The 23561-nt window shown below is 45.9% G+C and overlaps 1 protein-coding gene and 1 long non-coding RNA gene across 2 annotated transcripts; one reads left to right on the plus strand and one right to left on the minus strand.

Moving 5' to 3' along the window:
* Positions 1-4628: 4628 nt before the first annotated feature.
* Positions 4629-8169, minus strand: LOC139797260 (uncharacterized). The gene is made up of 3 exons (XR_011726376.1): positions 7404-8169; positions 6457-6617; positions 4629-5977 (listed from the first exon to the last, which is right to left on the minus strand). It is a non-coding gene; the product is annotated as an uncharacterized lncRNA (long non-coding RNA).
* Positions 8170-10829: 2660 nt separating this feature from the next.
* Positions 10830-22938, plus strand: MARCO (macrophage receptor with collagenous structure). The gene is made up of 15 exons (XM_071746532.1): positions 10830-11062; positions 12412-12513; positions 12861-13091; positions 13490-13525; positions 14760-14804; positions 15170-15277; positions 16700-16807; positions 16925-16969; positions 17518-17616; positions 17695-17748; positions 18742-18786; positions 18938-19045; positions 20263-20307; positions 20627-20803; positions 21096-22938. The coding sequence occupies exons 1-15, from the start codon at positions 10948-10950 to the stop codon at positions 21224-21226; spliced, it is 1449 nt and encodes a 482-aa protein (XP_071602633.1). The 5' UTR covers positions 10830-10947; the 3' UTR covers positions 21227-22938.
* The last annotated feature ends 623 nt before the right edge of the window (positions 22939-23561 follow it).

A 23561-nucleotide genomic window follows, 5' to 3' on the forward strand; every position in this document is an offset into this window, starting at 1 on the left:
TGGATATTGGTGTTCTGAACAGCTGCAAGGCAGACACAGCCATGCTAAGCTGAAGGAATGAAGGGGGGCTTTTGTCCCCTGCTATTTGGTATATGCAACATATCATAATTAAGTAATATGAGCTTGCTGCCAGCCTGGGGCACTGCCGCAGGGCTGGGGTGTGTTTATTTCCTCAGATGGGAGATATTTCTACATGGTTTTAAAAGAAAAATATTTGTCAGTTTTTAATGGGTGTTTTTTTTCAGTTTTTGGGTTGTTTTTTCTTGTTTGTTTGTTTGCATTTTTTTAATTTGTGGTGTGGTTTTTTTGTTGTTGTTGTTGGTGGTGGTGGTTTGGGGCTTGTTTGTTTGGTTTGGTTTGCTTGTTTTTTGTTTGTTTTTTTTTTTGTTCTGTGTGTGTGACCTCAGAGGCACTTACATTTATACAACAAAAACCTAAACTTTGCAGGCTCCACAATGCAACACCCACTGTGAGCTCTTGACTGTCGTCCCCTTCCAATGTTGGGTCACTGGTGTGCTGGAGACTTTTCCAGGGATATCATTCATTTACCAATTACAACTTATCCTTGCTGAGGGCTTTATCTATACCAAATCAGACTAAGTCCCCACCTTTTGCCCCGTTACCTGCGTTGGCACCAGGGGACAGAGCTGGGAGCTGGGTATGGCAGCTGCTGAGGCTCATCCCTAGCTAGAGACTTCTTGTAGAGCACCAAAGAAGAGCTTGATGGTATCAAGACCATGCCACTGGAGACATCACATCAGACCTGTGCATATACCAATTTAGAATTTTCTTGCCAGCAGAGCTATGTCATCTCTGCTAACAGTGTTGCTAGGCCGACAAAACACTTTCTGAAACAAAACATTACCTAAACCAAAACACTATCTAAAACAAAAATTTTCTTGGCTCAGCTTTCCACGGGGAGTTGGGATGGGTTTTTGCTCTCCAGACAGCGTATCTCCACCAGAAACATGTTGCACTGTAGACCAAGCCCTACTGCTATTGCAAAAGGCAGCCAACTTAGACCAGTGCCTAACTTTCCATCTGCTTGTCATTAGTCTGGATCTTCATGCTCTCAAGCTGGAGAATGAAATCTATGACCTCGATCCACTTTCTTTTCATTTTGCTTTTAAGATTTTGTCGTTCTTGTTGCTCTGGGGAAAAGTTTTGGGATGAATTCTCAAAGGCCTCTTTGAACCCAGAGTTTCAGGTTGCCTGTGTAGGGAAAGCACTGGACAGAAACAAAAAACATATACCCAAGTCTCCATGTGGAGTAGAGATCCCTCTGGATTGTATTCATATCCAACCCTTAGCTGAGGGAACGAACTCTGAAGGTGAGATGACATTTGGAAACTTGAGCTTATTTCTGCTTTGATAATTTTTTTCCTTAAATGATGTGAGCTACCAGACTCTCTGCGTAGGAGAACACCTCTCTTTAACTTGCTCTGATGGATGAACATAGAATGCATTTGTTTCTGCTACACATATTTATTGACACATTGACATCTTTTTAATATTCTTCCCACCTCAAGCCACTCCATCAATCCACAGTCCTTAAGCAGAGACTTTTCAAAACACCACAAAAGTCAGGTTGACTTTTTTTTTTTTTCTTTACCTAAAGAGGGGCCATGTCTCCCAGTTTCCTTAGCCTCATACAAAGGCTCATGGCAAGCCAAAACTCAAACTGTGTTTAATAGGAAAGGTATGATTTCATAAGCAGCTCTGTGGAAGACTGATGTTGTGCAGACAAAATCCCATAATGATTAACATGTGGCACCTTGGTCCAATTCCCTCAGCTATGCACTCACCTGGCAGTGAAAGCTGCTCATCAGCTTTCTCACTTGGTGAGATTTAATTAAAGAAATTAGGATCTCCAGAAACCCCCTGCAATTGTCAAATGCTTCATTGCCACTGGGATCTTTAATTTTTCGCGTCTTTTTAACATTTTTTGGCGAGGAGAGAATCTGGAAGCCTCATCCTCAGGTCTCTGCAAATCCCTTTCAGATGTGGCTGTGTGGGGAGAAGGAGCCAGGCTGCCTGGCTCAGCCTCCCACCCCTTGGGCTGACCTCCCTTATCAGCCCTCACCCAGCCCAGCACTGGCAAAGATGCTGAGCTCCTTCTACACACCTCTGGCCCCTTGATTTCACCCTGAAACATGGGTGTGGGGTCAGCCAGGCCTTCTGCCAGAGCTTCACTGGGGAGAAAGGGGAGTCTGAGACACCAGCCACATCCTCTGGTGGCCCCAGTCACATCCCCTGGTGGCCCCAGTATTGTTGAGGAATCTTCTAGGAGCACAAAGGATATCTCTGAGGACTGCCACAGCTCCAGAGGTCTCCTGGCCAACATTCTCCAGCTCTCCTGCCCCATCAACAGCAGTGGCAGGCACAGGAGTTCTCCCCATCAGCTCCTCACGTGGCTTTCCACAGTCCTGCCTGACCTGGAGCCTGCTGACAGCTCTCAAAAGCTTCTGTGTGACACCAGCACCCTCTGAGCAAGGCCTTAAATCTGCACATGCCTTGGGGAGGTTAAACAACCCGTGGCACAGACATTTTCACCAGCTCTGCTCATTCAAACACAGCAGAGAGTAAATCAGTGGCTTCCGTGTGAAATTTCTCAATGCCACCAGGAGTGCTCTACTGAATTAAAGATATCCAGCTCATTAATAAAGGCAAATAACGACAAGCTGATCTTACCATTTTATTGTGTTAGAGTTAAATATTTGACCGATAATGAAAAGCTATTTCTAACTGATTTCTCCCTTTCCTCCTCAGTCTGTTTCTTTTAAAGTACATATCCGTGTGTGGTTTTGGTGTTTGTTTTTGCTTAAATTGAGCCTTCTGCCAGGTTCCCCGGTGGCTGGGGCAGAAGGAATTCATTAAGAGCTGTAATTTTTTTTATTTCAGTGAATACCATCACTGTATTGAACCAACCCTCAATGGCACTTGATTATTCTTTGCTCTACCACCACTGCCTGCCACCAGCACTGTATGGACCTGCCTTCCTAGGTATTGTGTAGGGAACATGCAGAGGCTGTGGCGTCCAAAGCCCTTTTCTTTCTGTCAAAATTCTGCTCAAATGCCCTAAGAAAATGGCAGCACTCCTGAATTTACAGTGTTGAAGGCTCCAGCTGCTCTGCTCAAGCCCTTTGGGACTGTAAGTCTTACACAAATGTAAGAATCCTAGACTTGCTGCTTCCAGTTACTTTTGGAAAATAAAAACAAAACAAACAAACAAACAAAAAAAAACCAAACCAAAAGACCCACCACACCCCAAAAAAAAACCCCCCAAAACAAAAAAAAAACCAAGCAAACCAAAACCGAAACAGTTTAATGGGAAAGGTTGGAATTTGACAAGAGTCAGGGCCATGGGGCAAATTTTACTTTTATTCATCAAAATGCGGCAGCTCTGCTTGATCTGTCATTGCCAGCAGGAGGAAGGGCATTCCCAGCCAGTTCCCAAAAGAAGCTGTTTGTTGATTATAGAAGGAGGCAAAAAAGCCTGAAGGTCAGTACAAAAGAAAACTTTTCCTTTAGGAAGCCTTGCCCACATCTTGGGCCAGCTAGCCACTGGCAAGATCTGAGCATTGCGTATCTCCCCAGGCATTTAAATACTTGCACTCAATTTCTTCAAAAGAAATAAAGCATGTGAAAGCACGCAAAGGAAAAGTAATTTCCTTTGCTCTTTTGATACTGGGTTAAGTCAATCCTGCTTCTAGCATTAGTTTTGCAAGATGCTCAGAGGAGAACATGAAACCAGGGCTTTGCCTTTCTTTCTGCTTTGGAAAGAAGCAGCGATGCCACTTGCACAGTAGCAAATGTGAACTGCAAGGAGCACCAGCCTGCCACTGGCAGGTGGGAAGGCAAGTCCAAATGTTTCACAAACATCCTGACACGTCACCCATGATGCAGGACAGGCCTTGCCAACACTCCCAGACACACAAACCTGTTCCCAACACTGGGGGACTGACACATCAAACCAGCAGCACCCACAGCACTGTCCTCTTCCAGCCCCTCATCACTTTGATGAGGATACCTATATCTCCCTGGTGGATGCTTTACCTCTCTCTCACCATCCCTCGCCAGTTTCTTGTTCCTTTTCTCTGGGACACTTCTCAAAGCAAACACCTTCACACAGAATAAATAATGTCGAATCAAAAGAATAAATTAAGAATCAGTTAGCGCTGCTGAAGACCCTAATGGAGAAGCAGCAATCAATTATCAGCCCCAATTAAAGGCAACCAAACCATTCTGATCTCAAGGTAAGAGCTGTGGGGTGCAACACACTGACTGCAAACTTGCTGTGGCTCCAGGAGTGCTGAGCCTCAGGGATTGGCATTAAAGCTCCCAGTGCCTTTTCTTTTTTTGTCACTTTCCCCCTCCCCCCCCACCTCTTCCTCTTCGCTGATGCTTTCACACTCAATCTTATAATTTCCTAGCAGGAGACTGAGCCAGCTCGTGGCTGTCACTGGGAAGCAGGAAAGTCGCCAAAAGGGAACCAAGGGTTTTGCGGAGGGGGCGGGAGCAGCCCTGTGGTGTCAGCACTCAGAGGAGCTGCACGGGAGGATGGCAAAGGGAGGTGAGAAAAGAGGGCAGGTGATGAAGGAAGGAAATTCAAGTGGAAAAGCCATGACTTGGGGGTCTCCAAAACACCCCGTGTCACCATAGCAATTACGGGAGATGATTTGCAGCGCAGGGCCTGGTTGTTGCTCTCCAGGGAGGGCAGGAAGTGGAGAGGCAGAGGAGTCTGAAGCCTTTTCAGGGGCTGAGCTTTAATGCTTTGCACTGCACAGATGTTTTACAGGACAGTTGCTTTGAGTTAACTCTGTATGGACTGCTGTCAGTGATGGTTTCAAGCCTGTGTATATAGCTGTTCACACACATGTTTGCTCTGCACATTCATTGAATAAGGGGCGAGGGGTGGTTACAGGTTAATGGATTTTCAAGCTGAAGTGTTTGCCAGTAGCATTCAGGACATGGAAATTTGGGCCAGAAACCTTATCAGAGACAAACCATCCTGTGGCATCCTTCAGTGGATGCCCAAGTATTAGCTCCTTAATTTGTTTACCCTGAGATAAATCCAGAGTAATGCATTGATGTACAGGCAGTTAATAGGGATGTGCCCCAGTGCAAGGACGATACTCAGTACTAAACCTCTTTAGGAACAGCCTTCTGAATGATCTGCTGACTACCTGCCTAGCTTAACATCTAAAATTACAAAGACTCTGAGCCTCTCATTGTTCCAGAGATTTTCCTGAAAAGAAGAGATGAGGGCGTGTTACAGATGCTCTTGCCTGGCTGGGCTGGCTGTGGGACACACATCTGGACCACTGGAGTCCTTGCAGCATCATTTGATGTGGCTGTTAGCTGTTTAGCAAATCTAAAATGACCCTGGGATTTTAAAAGCCCCAGGGATGAAGTGGGGACATGGTGACACTGTGAGCTGTGCTTAGAGAAGTCTTCTTTGGCCTTGTTGAAAGTGTGGAATGAACCGGAGGATCCCAACAAAGAGGAACATTAGGGAACAGCTGATCTCTCCCTACAGGGCCAAACTGCTACATGCAGAGAACTCCTGGGAGTTGCCTCCCTTCAGCTGTAATTGTGTTGTTTATGGTCGACCATTAACAGATGTAACCCTCTATTCTAGTGGATGGTTTTTGCACATCTCATTATTCTTCCTCTTTTTAAGTTGGTTTGGGATATATCCAATCTCTGGGATCAGCTCTCACTTGAATAGGGGACAACTGTCTTTGAGGTGAGGAGCCAGGCACTGCTCAGGAGACCTTGAACACAGTTGCCTGTCAGGAGTGGCTGTGTTGCAGAACATATTTTTCAGCTTTGAGGGTGGCCTGCTTAGCCAAGCCTGACTATTTCACCATGCTGTGGAGGCTGTCCTGGTATTAATTCACCTCAAAGAGCAGGTTGAAGTCATTAAAATATTTTGCAGGTGGTTCCTTGAGTTCATGGTGCAGCTGGATCCAGCCTAAAGGGAGGGGGAAAAAAAAAGGGAAAAAAAAATGAGGAGAAAAGGCAGGTTCTGATGAAACACAAATTAACATAACTCATAGAAGTAAAGGAAAATCTGGTTTCAATCTCTACAACAAAGCCAAGCAACACATCAAGCTAGAAAGGAGAAATGTCAGCCAGGCAGTGCCTGGGATTTTATTGCTTTAGCACAAGTGCTTCTCCACGGTCCCAGGGGTGTCCAGGTGCTACTGCAGCAGCTGCATCCCCTGAGCACAGCTCTGGGCATGCAGGGACACAGGAGGCTTCTTGAGGCCCCTGCTCCCCTTTGAGTCCAAGGATTAAGCTTTGGTTTAATGCCCTGGCATGAATCACAGTTGTTTAGATGGGCTCAGTTTCTTTTCTGTATGGGAACACTCCAGGTACCACACCATTTCGTGCCCTCAGAGCTGGGTCCATGTTTTTTCAGGGGGTACTGACCAGGGCTGAGACACTCACAAGAGAGATTCCCAACAGTTGGACTTGATCTTAAAGGTCTTTCCCAAACAAAAAGATTCCATGAGCTGCTGGTGGGCAAATCACTCACAACCTTCTTTGGTAACCCCCTGAATTCAACGGTGTCTCTTGATGTTTGTGGGCATCAAAATCCTTGGTTCTTCCTGAGGGAGAACAAAGCATTTTAGCATTAAACCATCATACTGGAGAGCTGTACTGGGTCTGACTGGGATGGAGGTGATATGTTCTCCACCACAGGCTGTATGGTGTTTTGCTTTGGGTTTATGGGTAGAGCAGTGTTGGTTACACACTGATGCTGGGGCTGTGGGTGAGCAGAGCTTGCACTGTGTCAAAGCTGTGAGTGGGCTGGGGTGGGCAAGAGGCTGGGAGGGGACAGAGCTGGGGCAGCTGACACAAAGAGACCATGAGGATATTCCACACCCTATGACATCAAGCTGAGTAATAAAAGGGGAAGGGAAAATCTTCAGGGGAAGAAGAAGGATGAGGAGATATTTGTTCTTAGGACATTTCTCAGCCCAAAAAGCCATCACGTGTGCTCCCAAGAAAGTGGCCACCTATCTGCCCACGAATGGGAAGCAGAGAATTAATTCCTCTTTCTGCTTTGCTTACAAGTGCAGCTTTTGGTTTCCCTATTAAGCTGTGATCATATGGACTCATGAGCCTTCTCACCTCCCTTCTGTTTGCTCCCCATCCTTTGGGAGTGGGTACTGAGTGGGCAGCTGGGTGGATATTGGGATGATGGACGGGGTCAATCTACCACAAGAGCTGACTGGTTTGTCAAAATTCACAAAGCTGGTTCATTCAAAAAAAAAAAAAAAAAAAAAAAAAAAGACTTAAAAATCAGGTAAAAATAGGAAACAAACAAAAAAACCAAAACCAAGCAAGCCTACCACAAAAAAACCCCAAAGCTAGTTTACAAACAAACCTACCACTTCAGAAGCAATTGTACTGCTCTGGACACTGATGGCTTTGTGATGTGGATGTGTCATCTGTGTCCCAGGGCAAACCATGGCTACTTGTTTCTGTGGGGCAGCAGTGTGGGCAGGATTTGGTTTTGGCTTTTTGAAGCCCATCTTCAGAAACATGAGTGCAGTTGTTGGGATAAGGAGTAGACTGTCACCTCTTCTGGTTGCTGCTCTCACTTCAATCTAGAGGTGGTGACAGAAAGGGTGGAGGTTGCTGCCCTGGTTTACCTGACATGGGGCCTGTTGGTGCCATCCCATTTTCTCCTCCTTGTCCCTGAAGGGACACCAAAGCCCCCTGAATTCTGCTCACTTATGTCTAAGACAGTATGCAATTAAATAGGTGTTTGGAAAGATTACCACCTTCTAGATAATTGGTGAAAAACCTCAGAGCTAGGATAGCTTCTCAACTGAGGAAAAACATAAACCTTTAAAAAAAAATCACAAAATCAGCTCTTTCAGGACAAATGCTTATCCTGGGGTGACTCACATCTGACCAAGTTCCCTGACAGGGTCACTGCTGGGAATCACTGTGCTAATGCCAGCTAGTGCTAAGTTGGAGTTTGGTTTGTTTGTTTGTTCCATCTTTCTGCTCTGCCATGAGCTTTCAGTGCTGGCAAATGCCTGCAGCTGATAGAAGTGGTGAAAGGAGACTGAGATAGTGGAGATGGCCAGGGACCAGACACATCCTTTTCTCTCCACCAGTGGTTACCCCCCAGGCTGGTGACTTCAAGGGGGCTGCAGGCAGTTTATAAAATTTGGTTCAGTTCTGGAACACCTTTGTGATGAAGGAGAGCATGAGGAACATATCTGCCTCGCACAAGCTATCAACGGGGGAAGGGAAAGGGATGAGACAGAGAACTTCAGGCTCTTCCCTGAGATGTCTGCAGGGCATTTCAGGGAAGCCAGTATGAGTAGCAGGAGGGAGAGGGACCAGGGCAGAGAGCCTGGAAGGTGAGGCTGACATCCCAGCAGACATAGCCCATAATGTGCTGGAAACTGCTTCGTCTATTAATAATCCCATTATTTCAGCAAACCTTCATCTGAGGGAGACTGCACTGAGTCAGGAGTTTCTTTTCTTTTTTTCTTTCCTGTTTCAGTAACCCTGGTTGCACAATCGACGTGGATCCATCTCTGCAGTGATGGGGCAGGGAGAAACAAAGGCAGCAGAAAGCAGGAGGGGGCATCCGTGGCATGGCTGGGACTCCCAGCAACACATGCAGAGGGAAAGCACTCACCTGTCTGCAGAAGTTGACATCCAGATGGAAACAGTGATGCTCCCATGCAGCCAGGTCCTGACCTGACTGTTGAATATGGCAGCAGGCAGAGTTTCTTGGGGCTAAATCTTGTAGAAATAAAGGGAATATTAAGTCTGGTCAGCTGGGAAGGCAACCACAGTTGCAGGTAAAGTTGGGTGGCATCATAACTTTGCTGTTGATCTTCCCAAAATAACTAAAAGTGGAAAACTGGCCTCTGAACTCTGAATCAGAATTGTCAAAAATGCAGGTTCCCACCGCTGCTTTTACACCCATGTCACCTGGACCACTGAGAATGGCACAGCTACAACATGACCATGAGAGGTGGGAAAACATATCCCTGAAGGTCCTTCCTGGGGAAGAAGGGGACAGAAATTCTAAGTGCTATTTTTTCCTTTTAGAACGGCTTTTTGAAAATGAAAGCTGCCAGCTTCTTTTTAATAGTTTGGAAATAAAATGGATTTGCCTAGATGTGCTGTTGAAAACCTTTCTGCTCTAAATCTTCTCTCTGCATGCACCTGAGTCACATCCATACCTCTGAAATTCCACTTGGTGACCTAAGTGCCATCATTGCCTGGCTCAGCAAGGAGTTGGTGTCTTCAGGCTTATGCAGAAGGGTCACCCAAATCATTAGAAATGAGCTGGACATGAACCCTCACCCCAGTGAGGAGTCAATGCTGTGAAGGGAAAGGATGCACAGGTAGTTACTATGGCTCAGTTCACTGGTGGTAACCTCTGGAGCCACCCTAATTCAAGGGGGTATTTGAGCCCTTCATAAGTGAAGCAAAATATCCCAATTCCCACACAGTGTGTAGCACAACACATGTTAAGGGAGGATTCCTCTTCCTCCCTGCTGGGGCACAACCAAGCCACAGCTGCACAAGTACGTTTGAAAGGAGAACACAGAAATGGGTTTAAAAATCCCCACATTTTTTTTTGGTTTAAGATTTCATGAGACCTATATGTCAGGTACAGAACAGAGGGCTGCATTCTGCACGGGGCCATCAGGGTGTGAATTTCCAGCTGGCCTCTTCCTCTCTTCCGTGGCCATGCAAAGCGATGGAGACCCAGCAGCCCCACAGCCCTGGAGAACACCGTGTGATGGGGACAGCCCTGCTTCTCAGAGAGGACAATGCCTGGCATCATCATCATCATCATCATCATCAGCAGCAGCAGCAGCAGCAGCAGCAGCCTGGGTGAGGAGGGCTCTGCCTGGTGCCTACCAACAGCTCTCTCCTGTGGGCTGGGGTGAGTCACTTTGTTTTGCAATGTCAAAAGGGAGATGCCAAAACACCAAGTGTCACAGGGGCTGGTTTTACAGAATGTGAGCAAGGAATCACAGAATGGTTGGGGCTGGAAGGGACCTTAAAGATCATCCAGGTCCAGCCTCCTTGAATGGGCAGGGACACCTCCCACCAGCCCAGGTTGCTCCAAGTCCCATCCAACCTGGCCTTGAGCACTTCCAGGGATGGGGCAGCCACAGCTTCTCTGAGCATCCTGTGCCAGTGCCTCACCACCATCACAGGAAAGAATTTTTTCCTAATGTCTAACCTAAATCTATACTATTCCAGCTTGAAACCATTACTCCTTCTTCTACCACTAAATGCCCTTGGTGAAGTGGTAGAAATTTTGTCTATGGGTGTGGTAAATGGGTCAGGGAGAAAGCAGACTCTGGAGAGAGTCTTGGCATGGTGGCTGCAAGTGTCTCTTCTCCATGACATCCTGAACTCTTTTGGGCTTCAGCATCCCCTTGTCTTTACAACAACTCCTGAATCTTTTCTTCCTTGCACTTCAGTCTTCATCATCTTGGTGCAAATTCATATGTTTTTCACTGCCATATCATGCTTCACCTCCCCTCCCAGGGGATGGATCTCCAGGTTATTATTGAACCTGGCATCTTTTTGGCTTCTTGAGGAGGTTTCCTTGTGTTAGGAGCAACATGGACACCTCACTAAGCTCCAGAGATGTTGAATAACTCAGGTTGAACTTCTTGCAGGATCCTGACCAAAGCTCTGTGGACATGGTGTCCTCAGATGAGCACGCAAGCACAGCTGAATATCTTAGCTGTGGGATTTTTTGAGGAACTTCAAATTACCACATCAGAGTTCTGGCAAGTCTATAAAAACTGAGCAGATAGGAAAAGCATATCAGAAAGCATATCAAATCAGGAGGCAGAGAGGAAGTTCTTTATTGTCCTTCAGGTCTTCATTGTCCATAATCTGACAAGGCTTTAGGTTAGCCACAAGAAAATTGTCATGAAAAATAAAGACACATATGGAGAAGATGGAAATTCAAGTGATATGAACTCTTTCAGTATTTCAGACAAGATTGGGTTTGCCTCAGCTGCTACAACAACCTTTCAGATAAGTGGTAAGATTTCTTTTATTAAATTATTGATAGAGATTTTATGTGGTGCGTGAAGAAAGCAGTGCATAAAAATGAAATATTGCATTTATATTGCTTATTAAATGCTTTTTACATTGATTTTGCTACTAAATTAACTGACCATTTGAAAAGAGAAGTATGTGAAAGTGTCCTTTCTAGCTCAAAGCTGATGCTGAGTAGCAGAAAAAAAAAAATTAGTTCTTTTCCTGTTATAGAAAATGCCCTATTTCACTGAGTGTAACTTTCATGTCTTAATAGCAAAGATACTGAAATCACCAGATCCAATAAAAAATGCAAGTTTATGAATTTTTAGCTGAATATAAATACTTCATTGCTGACTAAAGAATTCTATTGTAAAACTAATTAAATCATTGCACTCTTTTAAAGCTAAGACTTTAAACTCCTGATTACATGACTTTGAAAAAAACCTCAATTAAGGGTAACTTACTGAATGTCTGAAATAGTTATTAACACTTCTGAAATACTTTTTTCTCCCTAAAGGCCAAAATTTGACAAAGCAGCTTATTTCTTTTACACTTGCTGGTGACTAATTTTTTTCAAAGGTTTACAACTTGTTTTAATTTGTTCTGTGGTTCAGTTTATTATTGATTTTTCATTGTTTCAACATACACACAACTCACTGGTGGGACCCTGGATGCTCTGGATGGGAAGGCATGGGCTTTGAGCAGCCCTCTGAACTGTCAGCATGGGATGACTGACAGCAATGGAAAGAGGGAGTTTATTGATGGAGAATCATAGAATAACACTGAATGGTTTGGGTTGGAAGGGACCTTAAAGATCATCCAGTTCCAACCTCCTTGAATGGGCAGGGACACCTCCCAGCAAACCAGGTTGCTAAAAGCAACCTTGCCTTGGACACTTCCAGGGATGGGGCAGCCACAACTTGGGCAACCTGTGCCAGTGTCTCACCATCCTCACAGGAAAAAACTTCCTAATGTCTAAATGAAATCTCCCCTCTTCAACCATTTCCCCTTGTCCTCTCACTACACACCCATGTAAAAAGCCCTTCCCAGCTTTCTTCTATGCCCCCTTTAGATACTGGAAAGTAACTGGGAATGGGGACAGCTACCACACTCATACTGTTATAGGCTGGATTACATCTTGATGACTCAAGTGAGCTGCTTGAATTGGCTGAGGAAAAGGCGACTGAGTGAACTGCAGTGCAAAGCTGGGGTGGCTGCAGGACCTGGCACTCTCACAGAGGGACCTTGCTGCTCATTTACTGTGGCCAAGCCTGAAATGGCTGGAAGTGAGCAGAGTTTGTAGCAGGAGAGATGTGAGAGGGTGTCTGCCTTACTTCTCTTGGTTTCCAGAGCCTCAAGTCCAGAGGAAGCCATCTGCTTGCTGTACTCGGACAGCCCTGGGGCTCTACCTGCTGGTGCTGACAGCTGGCCAGGGGCTGCTGGCATATAAAGGTAACCTGCAACCTTCCTCTGGGCTTGACATCAAAAGACAGCTTGGCTGGGTGCTCTTGGGGACACGGGTAAGCAGGGATGACCCCACAGGTAGGAAGCCTCCAAGGCTCCTCTGTAGTCCGTGAGTCAAAGCAGCCTCTGCAGGAAACCATTCCCCCATCCCATGGATGTGCTGTGAGTTTGCAAAAGCACTGCAGGCTGCAGCAAGGATATGCCCATGAAAACCACCTCCATGGCTCAGACTGTGGTGTCCCCCGTGGGTGCTGGAGGAGGTCCTCTGCCAAATAGGCATTTCCCAGTTGGATTGGGCAGGGAATATTCACTGCATGGTCCTTTTGTTTCCCCAGTGTTTAAGATGCAGGGAGAGATATCAAAATGGCAGGAAGAAAATACCCCCTATACAGAAGACTTCCTGGAAAGATCCTTTTCTAACAAGCTGGTTTGGGAGAGAAACTCTACAGAGATGCATATAGGATATGATCAAGACTGGAGGAGAAGCTTAGAAGAGGAAATCATAATAATTAAAAGAAGCAATGCAAACCTGATGGTGATGATGAACAACATCTCTAAGACTGCAGGTATGGCTCCATTTCTCCATGCTGTCTGTATAGTGGGGAGAGCTGATTCCTCTGCATCACTGGCACAGCTGGGCCAAAAACTTAGTTCAAATGAACAAATAACTAGGGCAAGGTTTGGTCTTCCTGTCATTTAGTGATGTCCCAGTGCATGGGGCTGGAGGCTGTCTCCAGATGCCCTGGACAGGGAGTTGGATACACCTGGAGGAGCTGGAGCCAGCCCTGTGCAGCCCCTTGGCTCCAGGCTGCCCTCCCCTCCCATAACTTGCAGACTTAGGCTAAGGGTGCCCTCCAAAAGAGTGGTGTCTTCAGCCCAGTCCTCAAGCCTATCAACTTCAGACTAGTATGTTCCTCACTGAGTGCTGAGTACTGAAAAATATCCATTAAATATTTCTTTTCAGGGCCTCCTGGACGCAAAGGAGATCCTGGTCCACCAGGTATGTTAGTAAATGAGCCATGAGCAACTTTTCCTCTTCTCTTCCATTCTTTTTTCCCCTAAGAGACTTGAAGGGAGGATTTAGGATTTCAATGTGCAGACCCAGGTCTTACCAATGTGCAGACACTCAGTGCCCTGGCCTTGAGGACACTTTGTGCCCCTTTTGACTGATCTCCCAGGAGCCTGGGTTTGCCCAAGTGACCACCAGGGAGGAGGGTTTTAACTCCCCCTCCTTACTTCTACTCCACCAGAAAAGCTCAGGGGTGATGGAAGCACTGTACCTGGTCATTATCTGCAATAATCATCCCAAATCTCCATGTGAGACAAGAGAGGATCCCATGTCCAGCAGACAGATGGACTTTCTGCCCTAGAATTATCAAGTCCTGCTGCACAACTCACTCCAGGACAATTCCAGGAGATCTCTCCAATCCCTGCTCTATATGGCCCCAGGGTGAGCAGTGTGTGTAAGGAACAGTGCATATAACACAAAGTGGCAGATGTGGGACCTCGCCCAACCTGTTCCTGGGGAAATGACCCCACAGATTTCCTAAGGAGCTTCCCTGTGCAAGAACTTCCCTCCACAGCCATGCACAAGCTGCTGCTCTGGGCACCTGGGAGTTTGGGGTGCAAGTACACCCACTGCAGGAGATAAATGTCTCTGGACTGTGAGGATGAAGCAAATTCTGATCTAATATTTGCTTCATTTTGAACAGAGACCAGACTAGGGAATATCCAGAGAAACCAGAGTTTCTATGATTGTATGATGAGGATCTAAGATAGAAACCTTGTTAGGTCAGATCTGTCTCTCATCCATCCCTAGTTCTTGGCTAGATAGATGAGATTTTCTGAAGAAAATGTATATATATATATATTTAAATCATATTTTCCTATCTTCCTGGCTTCATTTACAACACTGAAACAGCACCTCCGGCCAAACACCATTATTATACATCAGAGCCCAATGGTTCAGTGCAGTTTCAGAAAAGATCTCCCCAAAGGTTCCCCTAAGCTGAGTTTGGCTGGAAAACAGCTGGCTCCTGCCCAGGCACACACTCAGCCAAGCTCCATGGACTTCACTCAAGCAGTTCTGCTGGTCCCTGCCAGCTGAAGATTGGCCTCAGCGGTGTGACCAAAGGTGCAGGCACAAAGGATGATTAAAATATTCATCTCTTCTTCTTAGCCATTACTGTGAATAGATGATGTGTGTCAGCTGATAGATGTATTTTACATTCTAGGGCTACAGGGACCACGGGGGACAAAGGGAGACCAAGGAATCCAAGGTAAGGCTTTTTTGACACCTGAATTACTTCTGTGAATGAACATAAAGTGGTTTTATGGATGATTTTATGGGCAACCTTGTCCTCAGTCAAGGTATAAGTCAGTAGGAGTGTCATCTGAGTTCAAGAAAATAAGCCTGTGTAAAACTAATGTGCAAAAAAAGCAAAGCATACCTGGAAAAATTCTTATTTTAAAAGTCAAGGTGTAACAGTCATGGTGGGTCAGTTCCCCACTGTCCCCAGCTTGCCTCAAGTACATGGAGAACAGAGTTTGGCTCCTGCCTGCAGCTGAACTGCGTATCCTGCTGCTGCCCTTTGCCAGGCACAACACCTGATGGAGCATCAGAAAAATATTGTTGTTCTTGCAGGTGCACCAGGACTGAAAGGAATGAAGGGGAGCAAAGGAGATCCTGGTCTTCCTGGCCCAACAGGTGCACCAGGAGTGAGAGGGGAAAAAGGAGAAATGGGGCTTGCAGGTAAGACTTCTTCACTACCTCACCATTTTTAAGATTCCTCCAGGTACTCCTGTTTAAACTCACTCTACTAAAGATACCAGAAGAAGTCTTCATAGGTCAGATATTTCATAAAAATCCGGGCAGCTCTGAATGTGGCTTTCTACTCAGTAAGGAGCTGGATGAACAGGACACTCACCTTGATCTGAAGGGATTTCATTTGGTGTCACACTTCAGCACAGCTCCCAGAGGAGGGCTGGGGGAAGGGGATGTGCAAAATGTTAACTCTGCACCCTGGGAGTCTCTTTATAGAGTGACCCTTGTCTAATGAAAGCCACAGGTATTCAATTATCAGCCAATCCCAGATTAAAGAAGCAATGTTTGCAGTAGGATTTTCATGGGATAAAAAAAAAAAAAAAAAAAAAAAAAAAAAAAAAAAAAAGAAATAAAAAAGAATATAATTCATATGCACAGGCACATCGATATTAATCCTCACTTTAGTAAAACCTACTTCTGAGAACTTTATATCTTCTCTAAGCCTGATTTACATACACCTTAAGTGGAAGAATTATGCCCTGTGTTTCACCCGTGTAATGTGCACTCGTGGGCATCTCCTGGAGATCTGTTTAGCTGTCATGCGGTGGCCTCATGAGGGCTACTCCCAGGGAGGAAAGGCTGAAAGCAAGATAGCAAAAGAAAGCAGAAGGTGTGGGGTACAGACCAGGGAGGATGGTTGGGCAGATTGGTTAAAGCTTCCTCAGATCTTCTATCAGCCCCCATGTGCTCCAGTGTTCCCATTAGTAAAAGTTGCTCCAGAAAAGTGAAAATAGGAGAAACATCAAGAAGTGAGGACTTTGGGGTAATTTTGAAGCAGAAAGATGAAGGAGATGTCAGTCTTTAAATGAGTCAGTTCCAAATAATTGAGGTCTTTCAGTCATGCTGGTCACTGTTCAGGGAAGAGAAGGCCAAGGGGAGATGTGGCAATTCCCTGGAAGCACAGGAGGGACATAAGCTGTCCTTTATCTCCACTGTGGCCAGGAGAAGGGAAGTGTTCAGGCTGCAGTAAGGGATACTTAACTAGAGAGGAAAACATTCTAATGTCACAGGTAGTTTGAGGGATAGACTGGGGAGGTGCTGTGGTATCACTGTCAGTCTTTAACAGCAGGTCAGACAAAGGTCTGGCCAGACAGTCAGGCAAAGCCAGAGGTGGCTCAGGCAGCCTGTTGAGGTGCCATCCATCCATCCATCCATCCATCCATCCATCCATCCATCCATCCATCCATCACTGTCCTCCTACAGCTTTACAGGAATGCTACTGGGTGGTGAATGTGGGTACAAAACTCAAATCTGCTGGTGGTGCAGCTGGATGGAGATAGATACTCCACTGGCTGCAGAAACAATGAGGCTGGATTTTTTAATTTATGCTTGTGTTGTGCTGTTTTGTAGGTCCTCAAGGACAGAAAGGTGAAATGGGCAACAAGGGAATCCCTGGACCCCGTGGAATGATGGGTCCTCAGGGAGACCAGGGAATCCCAGGAACGATGGGTTTGAAGGGTAAGTTCAGGAGACACAGCACAATCCACCATCAGCACAGGTGCCATGGGGGAGGGCTGCCCCAGCTGAAGGGTTTGGCTAAGCCACATTAGCACTGATCCTATAATGTTGTTACAGGTAGCATGGGGCAGCCAGGACCTCCTGGACCACAAGGAGAGGCAGGTAAGCAGTACGGTGTGGTTTCTTCTGGCAATATGAGACTGATCTCTTTCAGGTGATGCTTCAACACCAGAAAAGCTACAGTCAGTCTAGAACTCAGTATGGGGAAGACAAGATGGAGCTTAGATGGAGAAGCCATGCCAACATTGTACAAATCCATCCTACAGCCTCGGTAGACTCATCTGGATTCCACTCACTGTGCAGGAAAATGAGAAGGAAAGAAGGGTCCTGTACCATGGAGAGCCATCTCCTTCCAAACACATGTGCACACACAAGGGCAGAAACTGGCTGCTCTTTTAGGAAAGCACCTTTGCCTCTCAAGGCTGACAGTCTGCAAGGAGCCAGGTCCTCACAGCCTTTCACTCCAGGCCATCACTCACTTCCCCACTGCAATTACCTCTCGAAATTTGGAGAGGCTCAGTGTTGGCTTTGCCTTCAGAGGGAACACCTCAACCTGCACAGCGTGGGGGGTGGTGGCTGAGCTGTCTTTCTTTTTCCTCCTTCATATGTTGGGTTGCATTTGACATCTGCTGCTTTTGCTCAACCTCAAGGCATTCCCGGAAATCCTGGACCCAAGGGAAACCCTGGCCCTGAAGGCAGACCCGGGCAGAAAGGGCAGAAGGGTGACCATGGCCTCAGTGGTAGTCCAGGTACAATGCTGCTCAAACCTGTGGCTTGCTGACCTCCTTCTCCAGCCTTCACCCTTACTGACTGGTTTCCAATTTTAGGAATTCCAGGCCCTGAAGGACTCAGAGGTGAAAAGGGAGACAAAGGAGATCCAGGTAAAGGAGAATAAAACAGTTATGGAGTCAACAGCACACACACCATGCAGACACTGGAGAGAGATCCACAGCAGCAAGGAGATTTATTGGGTCCTGTTCTTGGAACCCCAATGCATCCCAGGAAGCCATGGTGGGTCTGGACCTCTGCCAGACTGCTGAGGGGCTGCCCACTCCTTGGTGAGGTTGCTGCAATCATCTGTAAGGTGCATGAACAGGGGATGTTGCCTGCACTTTTATATAAATTGAAAATGCACAGATAAATCAGCAGTTTGAGATGAACTAAACGAGGCCCTCCCTGCCCTGGAGTTAGGACTAATTTTACTGGCTGTAAATCTGGTGGGGAAGGGTATTCACTAGCAAGCATCTGTCCTGGTCTCCTCTCTAGTGGTGCAGGAAGATGTATCTTCAGAAGCCAGCTTGGAGCACTTAATCTAGGCCTTTTCTTAACCCTTCTGTCTGAAGAAGGCCACCTCTCTGTCCAAGGCACCGAAATGATTTGGTGATCTCTTGTAATACAATCCAGTCCCCATGTATTGCTCTTGAATCAAGCTTTTTAACCCTGAATTTATATAGTGAACACCACATCTTGTCTCCATCAAGGGGTGATGAAGGTCCAAGTGCAGCACCCTTCTGCATTCATTGATGCCTGGATGAGAGGGATGGGAGTCACCTGGCACCGTGTTATGTGCTTACATATACCTGATGCACCTAAATTTACATGTCTGGACTCCCTATATATGCTCACTAAGGATCCAGCTGGAGGGTCTTCAGTGGCAGATGATTTTCCACTGCCCGTATTTTCTGTGTTGACAAGGACTTCGCTGAGTATAAAGGGCTATAAGACCCCCACTTTAGAAACACATTTGTAGTGTAGACAGCTACATCAGACGAGTTAAAATCTTTTAAAAATCAAATTTAAATCATATAAAATCAACCTTTTATAAATGTCTCGATATCTGCCTTATAAATTTTTGTTTCTTTTGATGATCTTAGGTCTTCCAGGGCAAAAGGGAACAAATGGAATTTATGGCCCACCAGGTAAAGCCTCGCTTGACAGTATGAATTTCACTGATGATGCAAAGCACTCTAAATGCCATATCCCATGCCCCATTTTTGTCTGTGTGAACTGCTCATCAAGTTCTTTCCTTGGGAAGGGACCAAGGCAATGACTTTCTTGTTTTTCACCCAGGCATCCCAGGCCAACCTGGTGAAAAAGGAAGCAAGGGTGATACTGGCAGTCAAGGTCCAAAAGGTCTGCCAGGACAAAAAGGAGAAAAAGGAGAGCGTGGACTCCGTGGTAAGGCTGTTTGCCATGGGGTCTGTGGAGCTGAAGGTGCATTTGGGTTTGGGATTGTCCATCACAGACTGGGATATGCTGCTCTGGGGCATGTTTACAGAGCTCTTTTGGAGGAACTCAACAGGCAGAGCAGGCTTCCCAGAAGATGAATGAGCAGAGTGTCACATTTACACCTTGGGAGGTGTGCTGAAAGACATGCAGGCAAACAGATGCTTTAGATGTCCTTCAGAACCCTGATCTCACAGAAAAATGGAACAACCAAGATTCCTCTTGAGTTTGTACAGAGACATCTTGCAGCATCTTTTCCCATGCTGCTGGGTTAAATCCCACATAAAAGTGGCAGTCAGGAACAAGAACTGGAAGCACTACAGCTATTTAACTATGCCTTGCTAATTGTAGGACACAAAAATAGTTTAGAAGGGCCAACATTACAGATAGTCCCCATCCCTACCCCCCCTCCCTTCCAACCACAGAATACTTCCAAAAATTCTTCTAAGACTTGCAGTAAAAAAACCCAAAACCAGGAATTACAAAGGGCCACAGGAGCTGAACAATGCTCCAGATGTTTTTTTTCTTTTAAATGTTCACACTGAACAATACAAGAATCCTCAGTAATAAAATAAACTGGGCCCTATCTGGGGCTCTTCCATGCACTCCTCTTCTGGTGACTCCAGATTAGGTACTGCTCTCTGGGATGGTGCCAGCTCCTGGTCTGCAGAAGGAGAAGGTAACATGTGCTTTGTGAAGGAAAGTGCTTTTGTGGAAAAATGCTCACTGGGTTTTTTCAAACACCTCTTCTCTGAGGACCAGGATGCTGTGCAGAGGCATGCAGGACTGCTGGGGCTGGCTTTCTGCTGTCCCATGGCAGGACCTAAGCAAGCCCCATGATGTAGATCTTCCTGCAAATACTATAAAAAAAAAGATAAAATGCCTGATTTTGGAGAGCCCAAAGGCTATCAGAGATGTCAAATGGGAATAAGTTACATTTTCATGAGTGAGTGTCCCTTTTCTTGGGTCACATGTTAGGAGGACTTTGCTCTATGTTATCCTACTTTTCTTGCCACGTTTCTTTTTCATACCCTTAGTCACTTCAGAGGATCCATTTCACAAGGGAGCCCTTGTATCTTTGACTCATCCATTATTCAGAAAAAGTTAGTAATTGGATTTTCCCACACACAGCTGCCAAATATTTCATTGTTTTTTTTAATTTGGAACAGGTTCTGAAGGACCAAAAGGGAACAAAGGTGAAAAGGGAGGAGGAGGTAATGGAATTTTATTTCTTCTTCTCTCTCCCTTGCTTTTTGGCATCATATCTATCTGATTAACCAATGCACACTGGCTAACCTGCAGCACAAGTAACAGAACCAAGGGCTCCATGTGCTGGGCTGTAGCACATGGAGACACAGGAGAGGACTTTGCATTTTGTTAATTTGAGCTACCAGCAACTTCTGATCTCACCTTGGCTTCAGCCATGGAGATGGGAACACCCATCCTTTTGGGGCAATCACTGCTTCTGTCTTTCATGCTTTGTCCCTCATGCCCATATAACCAGGAGATTTTTTTGCCTCTCTTCACTATCAGTCAACTTCAGTCACGTAATACGAATCGCAGAAGGGGGCAGGAGGGGCCGTGTGGAAATCCTTTACCAAGGGATCTGGGGAACAATATGTGATGATGGCTGGAACATTGAGGAAGCCACCGTGGTCTGCAGAATGCTGGGATATAGCCATTCAGTTGCTGCCTTCACAGCCACAGCAGGTGAGTCCTCAAGAGGCTTCCACCTCCCAGGCCTGGCATGGGAGGTTCTGCATGCCCCAAAAATTATCCCAGCAAGGTCCCCTATGTGAGCAGCAGAACAGCAGAGAGAATCTCCTCAAAGGGACAGCTCATTCCCTAAGGCTTGATTTCCCACAAGCCAAATGTGCAACCCAATGCATGCCTGCTATTCACAGAGGTCTCTTTAGGAAAAAAAAAAAAAAAAAAAAGTGCATATTCCTCTTTCTTTTGTCCAACATTTTGATTGTTTGTTTGTTCAATTCATCTTTCAAAGGCACTGGAAAAATTTGGCTTGATGACGTGAATTGCAGTGGGGTTGAATATTCAATTTTCGACTGTCAGAAGCCTGCCTGGGGTGTGAACAACTGCTCCCACAACGAGGATGCTGGGGTGGAATGCGTGTGATGGGACACAGAGGCTGCCCTGGGAGCTGCTAACTGCCTCTGCTCTCCATGGGGCTCTTCTTCATACTGTGAACCTAATTTCATCAAGCTATGCTTATAGTCTCTTTACCAAGTCATAAAAATAGAAAGTTGAATTTTCCACAAATCAGTAACAGTTCCAAGACCCACAGGTAACCTGAAACATCCCAGCAGTCATGTAACAACTGGAGCTCAGGCATGAGAGCCAGTCCACAGCTTTTCCAGTTGTCTGCCTGCTTCCAGCTCACCTGCAGTAGCCCACACATGTGTGACCTTTTAAGTCCACAGGGGAGAAGAGGTGGTCCCCTTTTACCTTAATGCAATAAGAAAAAAGGGGATCAGCCTGCAGAAATGGGCAATCACTGCAGCTGAGCTGGCTGGTCCATCTTCATCACCATACAACTGTGAACTCAAGCCTAAAACCTCCAGTGAAGCACAAGCACTGAAGACAGCAGATGCTCAGAAACCAGCAGACGATCTCTCTGGCACGCAAATATAAATGTTCTCCAAAGATCATGCTGCCCATAAGTTAAAGTGCAAAAATAAGAGCCTGGGATTTAGGTGCAGTACTATCCTGGTTCAGCACAGAACTTGTTTTTTTTACTTTGGCCAAGTCCTCTGCCTTTTATGTCAGTTTACCCTGTTCCCAGGAGCAATACTCCTTACCTTATCTGATGTATAAAGTGAAGCGTTTCATACCTTTAGAAATTAGTAAAGCAAAGGGACAATGTAGAAAGGAATAATGGGAAAGTATCAGCTAATTAAACTTCCAGAGTGATAATAAACGCCCTAAACTACAGACTCCTCACTTAACAGAAAATCTTATATGTGCCTGAGTTAACAACCTCAAGGCTTCTCCTTCTTAAGGCCCAAGTGTTCTCTGCTCCTTCTCCACCAGCACAGGGCATACAGCAGGTGACAAGAACCTTCTCTACAGGTGACAAGCCACTTCTCTGTACATGTAGCTGGGCACTGATCACAACAACCTGCTTGCAGACACTTGATTTAAAGTGTCAGAAATGCATGTGAGCAGCCCCACACCTCTGCTCTAATGGTAGTCACAATTGCATTTGTCTACACAGCTTTGAAACTTGTTTTTAGTGCTTAGAAATTCAGATATAAGTGGGAAAACTGAGCAATGCTGGTAAGATCAACAAGCAATGGGGCATCCAGAGACATTGTGAGTGAGAAGACCCAGCACTGTGCAGGGTGTGACAGTGCAGTCTGCAACAAAGCTCATCACTGTTTTAAGCCAGAGGAAATATTTGTTAGTGGATCTCAGCCCTCAGGAAAGAAGCTTGGAGAATCCCAAGAGTTTTTCACTACCCGCTCATATGCCTTTGACAGCAGGAAAATGAAAAGAAACACTTACCATTCCTTCCTCTGGTTTAGAGGAGGCAAGGAGCACCTGCCACAAACCGTGGGTGAAATCTGATGGGTGACAACTGTTCTGAAAATGCTGGAAGTGGACAGTGACTCATATGCATGAGAAGACAAAAGCTTTCTGTTCTTGTTACTGACAGCATGCTGAGTACCAGCACCTGAGCTGACACAGCTTCTGCTGAGCTCCCACAGACAGTCCTGAGCCTGTGGGGGTTTCTTGCATCTTTTTTTTCCTCATGGGGCAGTTTGTAAAGCATCTCCACTGTCAGTAAATAAAGGCTTAATGAGCTGTATTCTAGTCTTGATACATCAGCATGATGTACTGTAATTGCTGCTCCCATTTTCTCACTTTCCTTGCTAGTGGCTAAGTTCTCACGATTTTTCAGGCCAAACGCTGAGATACTTGTTTTTTTCATCAGGCAAAACTGTCACCAAAGGCAAGATCACCATATCCCCAGTGATAAAGCTTTGGCTGGACTTAAATCCCCATAAATCTCATTTTTGGCGAATGGGCATCCAGGAAATAGCAGTTGTGCCAGAATTAAGATCAGGACACCAGGGGTTAGGTCTGCATGCCCAGGGCAAAGGACACCCATAGCCCATCCCATCTGCTCCTGAGCACAGCAGGAACAGGTTGAACCCAAGCTACATGTCCAGCAACAAGAAACAAGAGCATGACATGTTGAGCCTGCCATGCCTTCACTTTGCAGTGCAGATGTAAAATCTGAAAAATCTGGAATCCCCTCCATTCACTGGGGAATGCAGGAACCAGCAGCTAAGTGCATACCAGTGCAGTTCATTCTGGCCTGGGAAGGGAAATAGGGATCCCAAGAACAGAACCTGTGTTAATATTAGCACGCTGGCAAAACCAGAGCTTGGCAGGAAAACCAACCTTGCCTTCATTAAACCCCTCTGCATGCCCCATCCAGAAAGGG

The sequence above is a fragment of the Heliangelus exortis genome, chromosome 6, assembly GCF_036169615.1.
Source record: "Heliangelus exortis chromosome 6, bHelExo1.hap1, whole genome shotgun sequence".
In the NCBI taxonomy this organism is placed as follows: domain Eukaryota; kingdom Metazoa; phylum Chordata; class Aves; order Apodiformes; family Trochilidae; genus Heliangelus; species Heliangelus exortis.

Excerpts from the sequence above, each read along its gene's own strand:
- MARCO (XM_071746532.1), top strand. The coding sequence starts at position 10,948 with ATGAAAAATAAAGACACATATGGAGAAGATGGAAATTCAAGTGATATG. Across the intron at positions 18,787-18,937 it reads TGGAATTTATGGCCCACCAG|GCATCCCAGGCCAACCTGGT; the intron begins GTAAAGCCTCGC and ends TTTTTCACCCAG. Across the intron at positions 20,308-20,626 it reads AGGTGAAAAGGGAGGAGGAG|TCAACTTCAGTCACGTAATA; the intron begins GTAATGGAATTT and ends CTTCACTATCAG.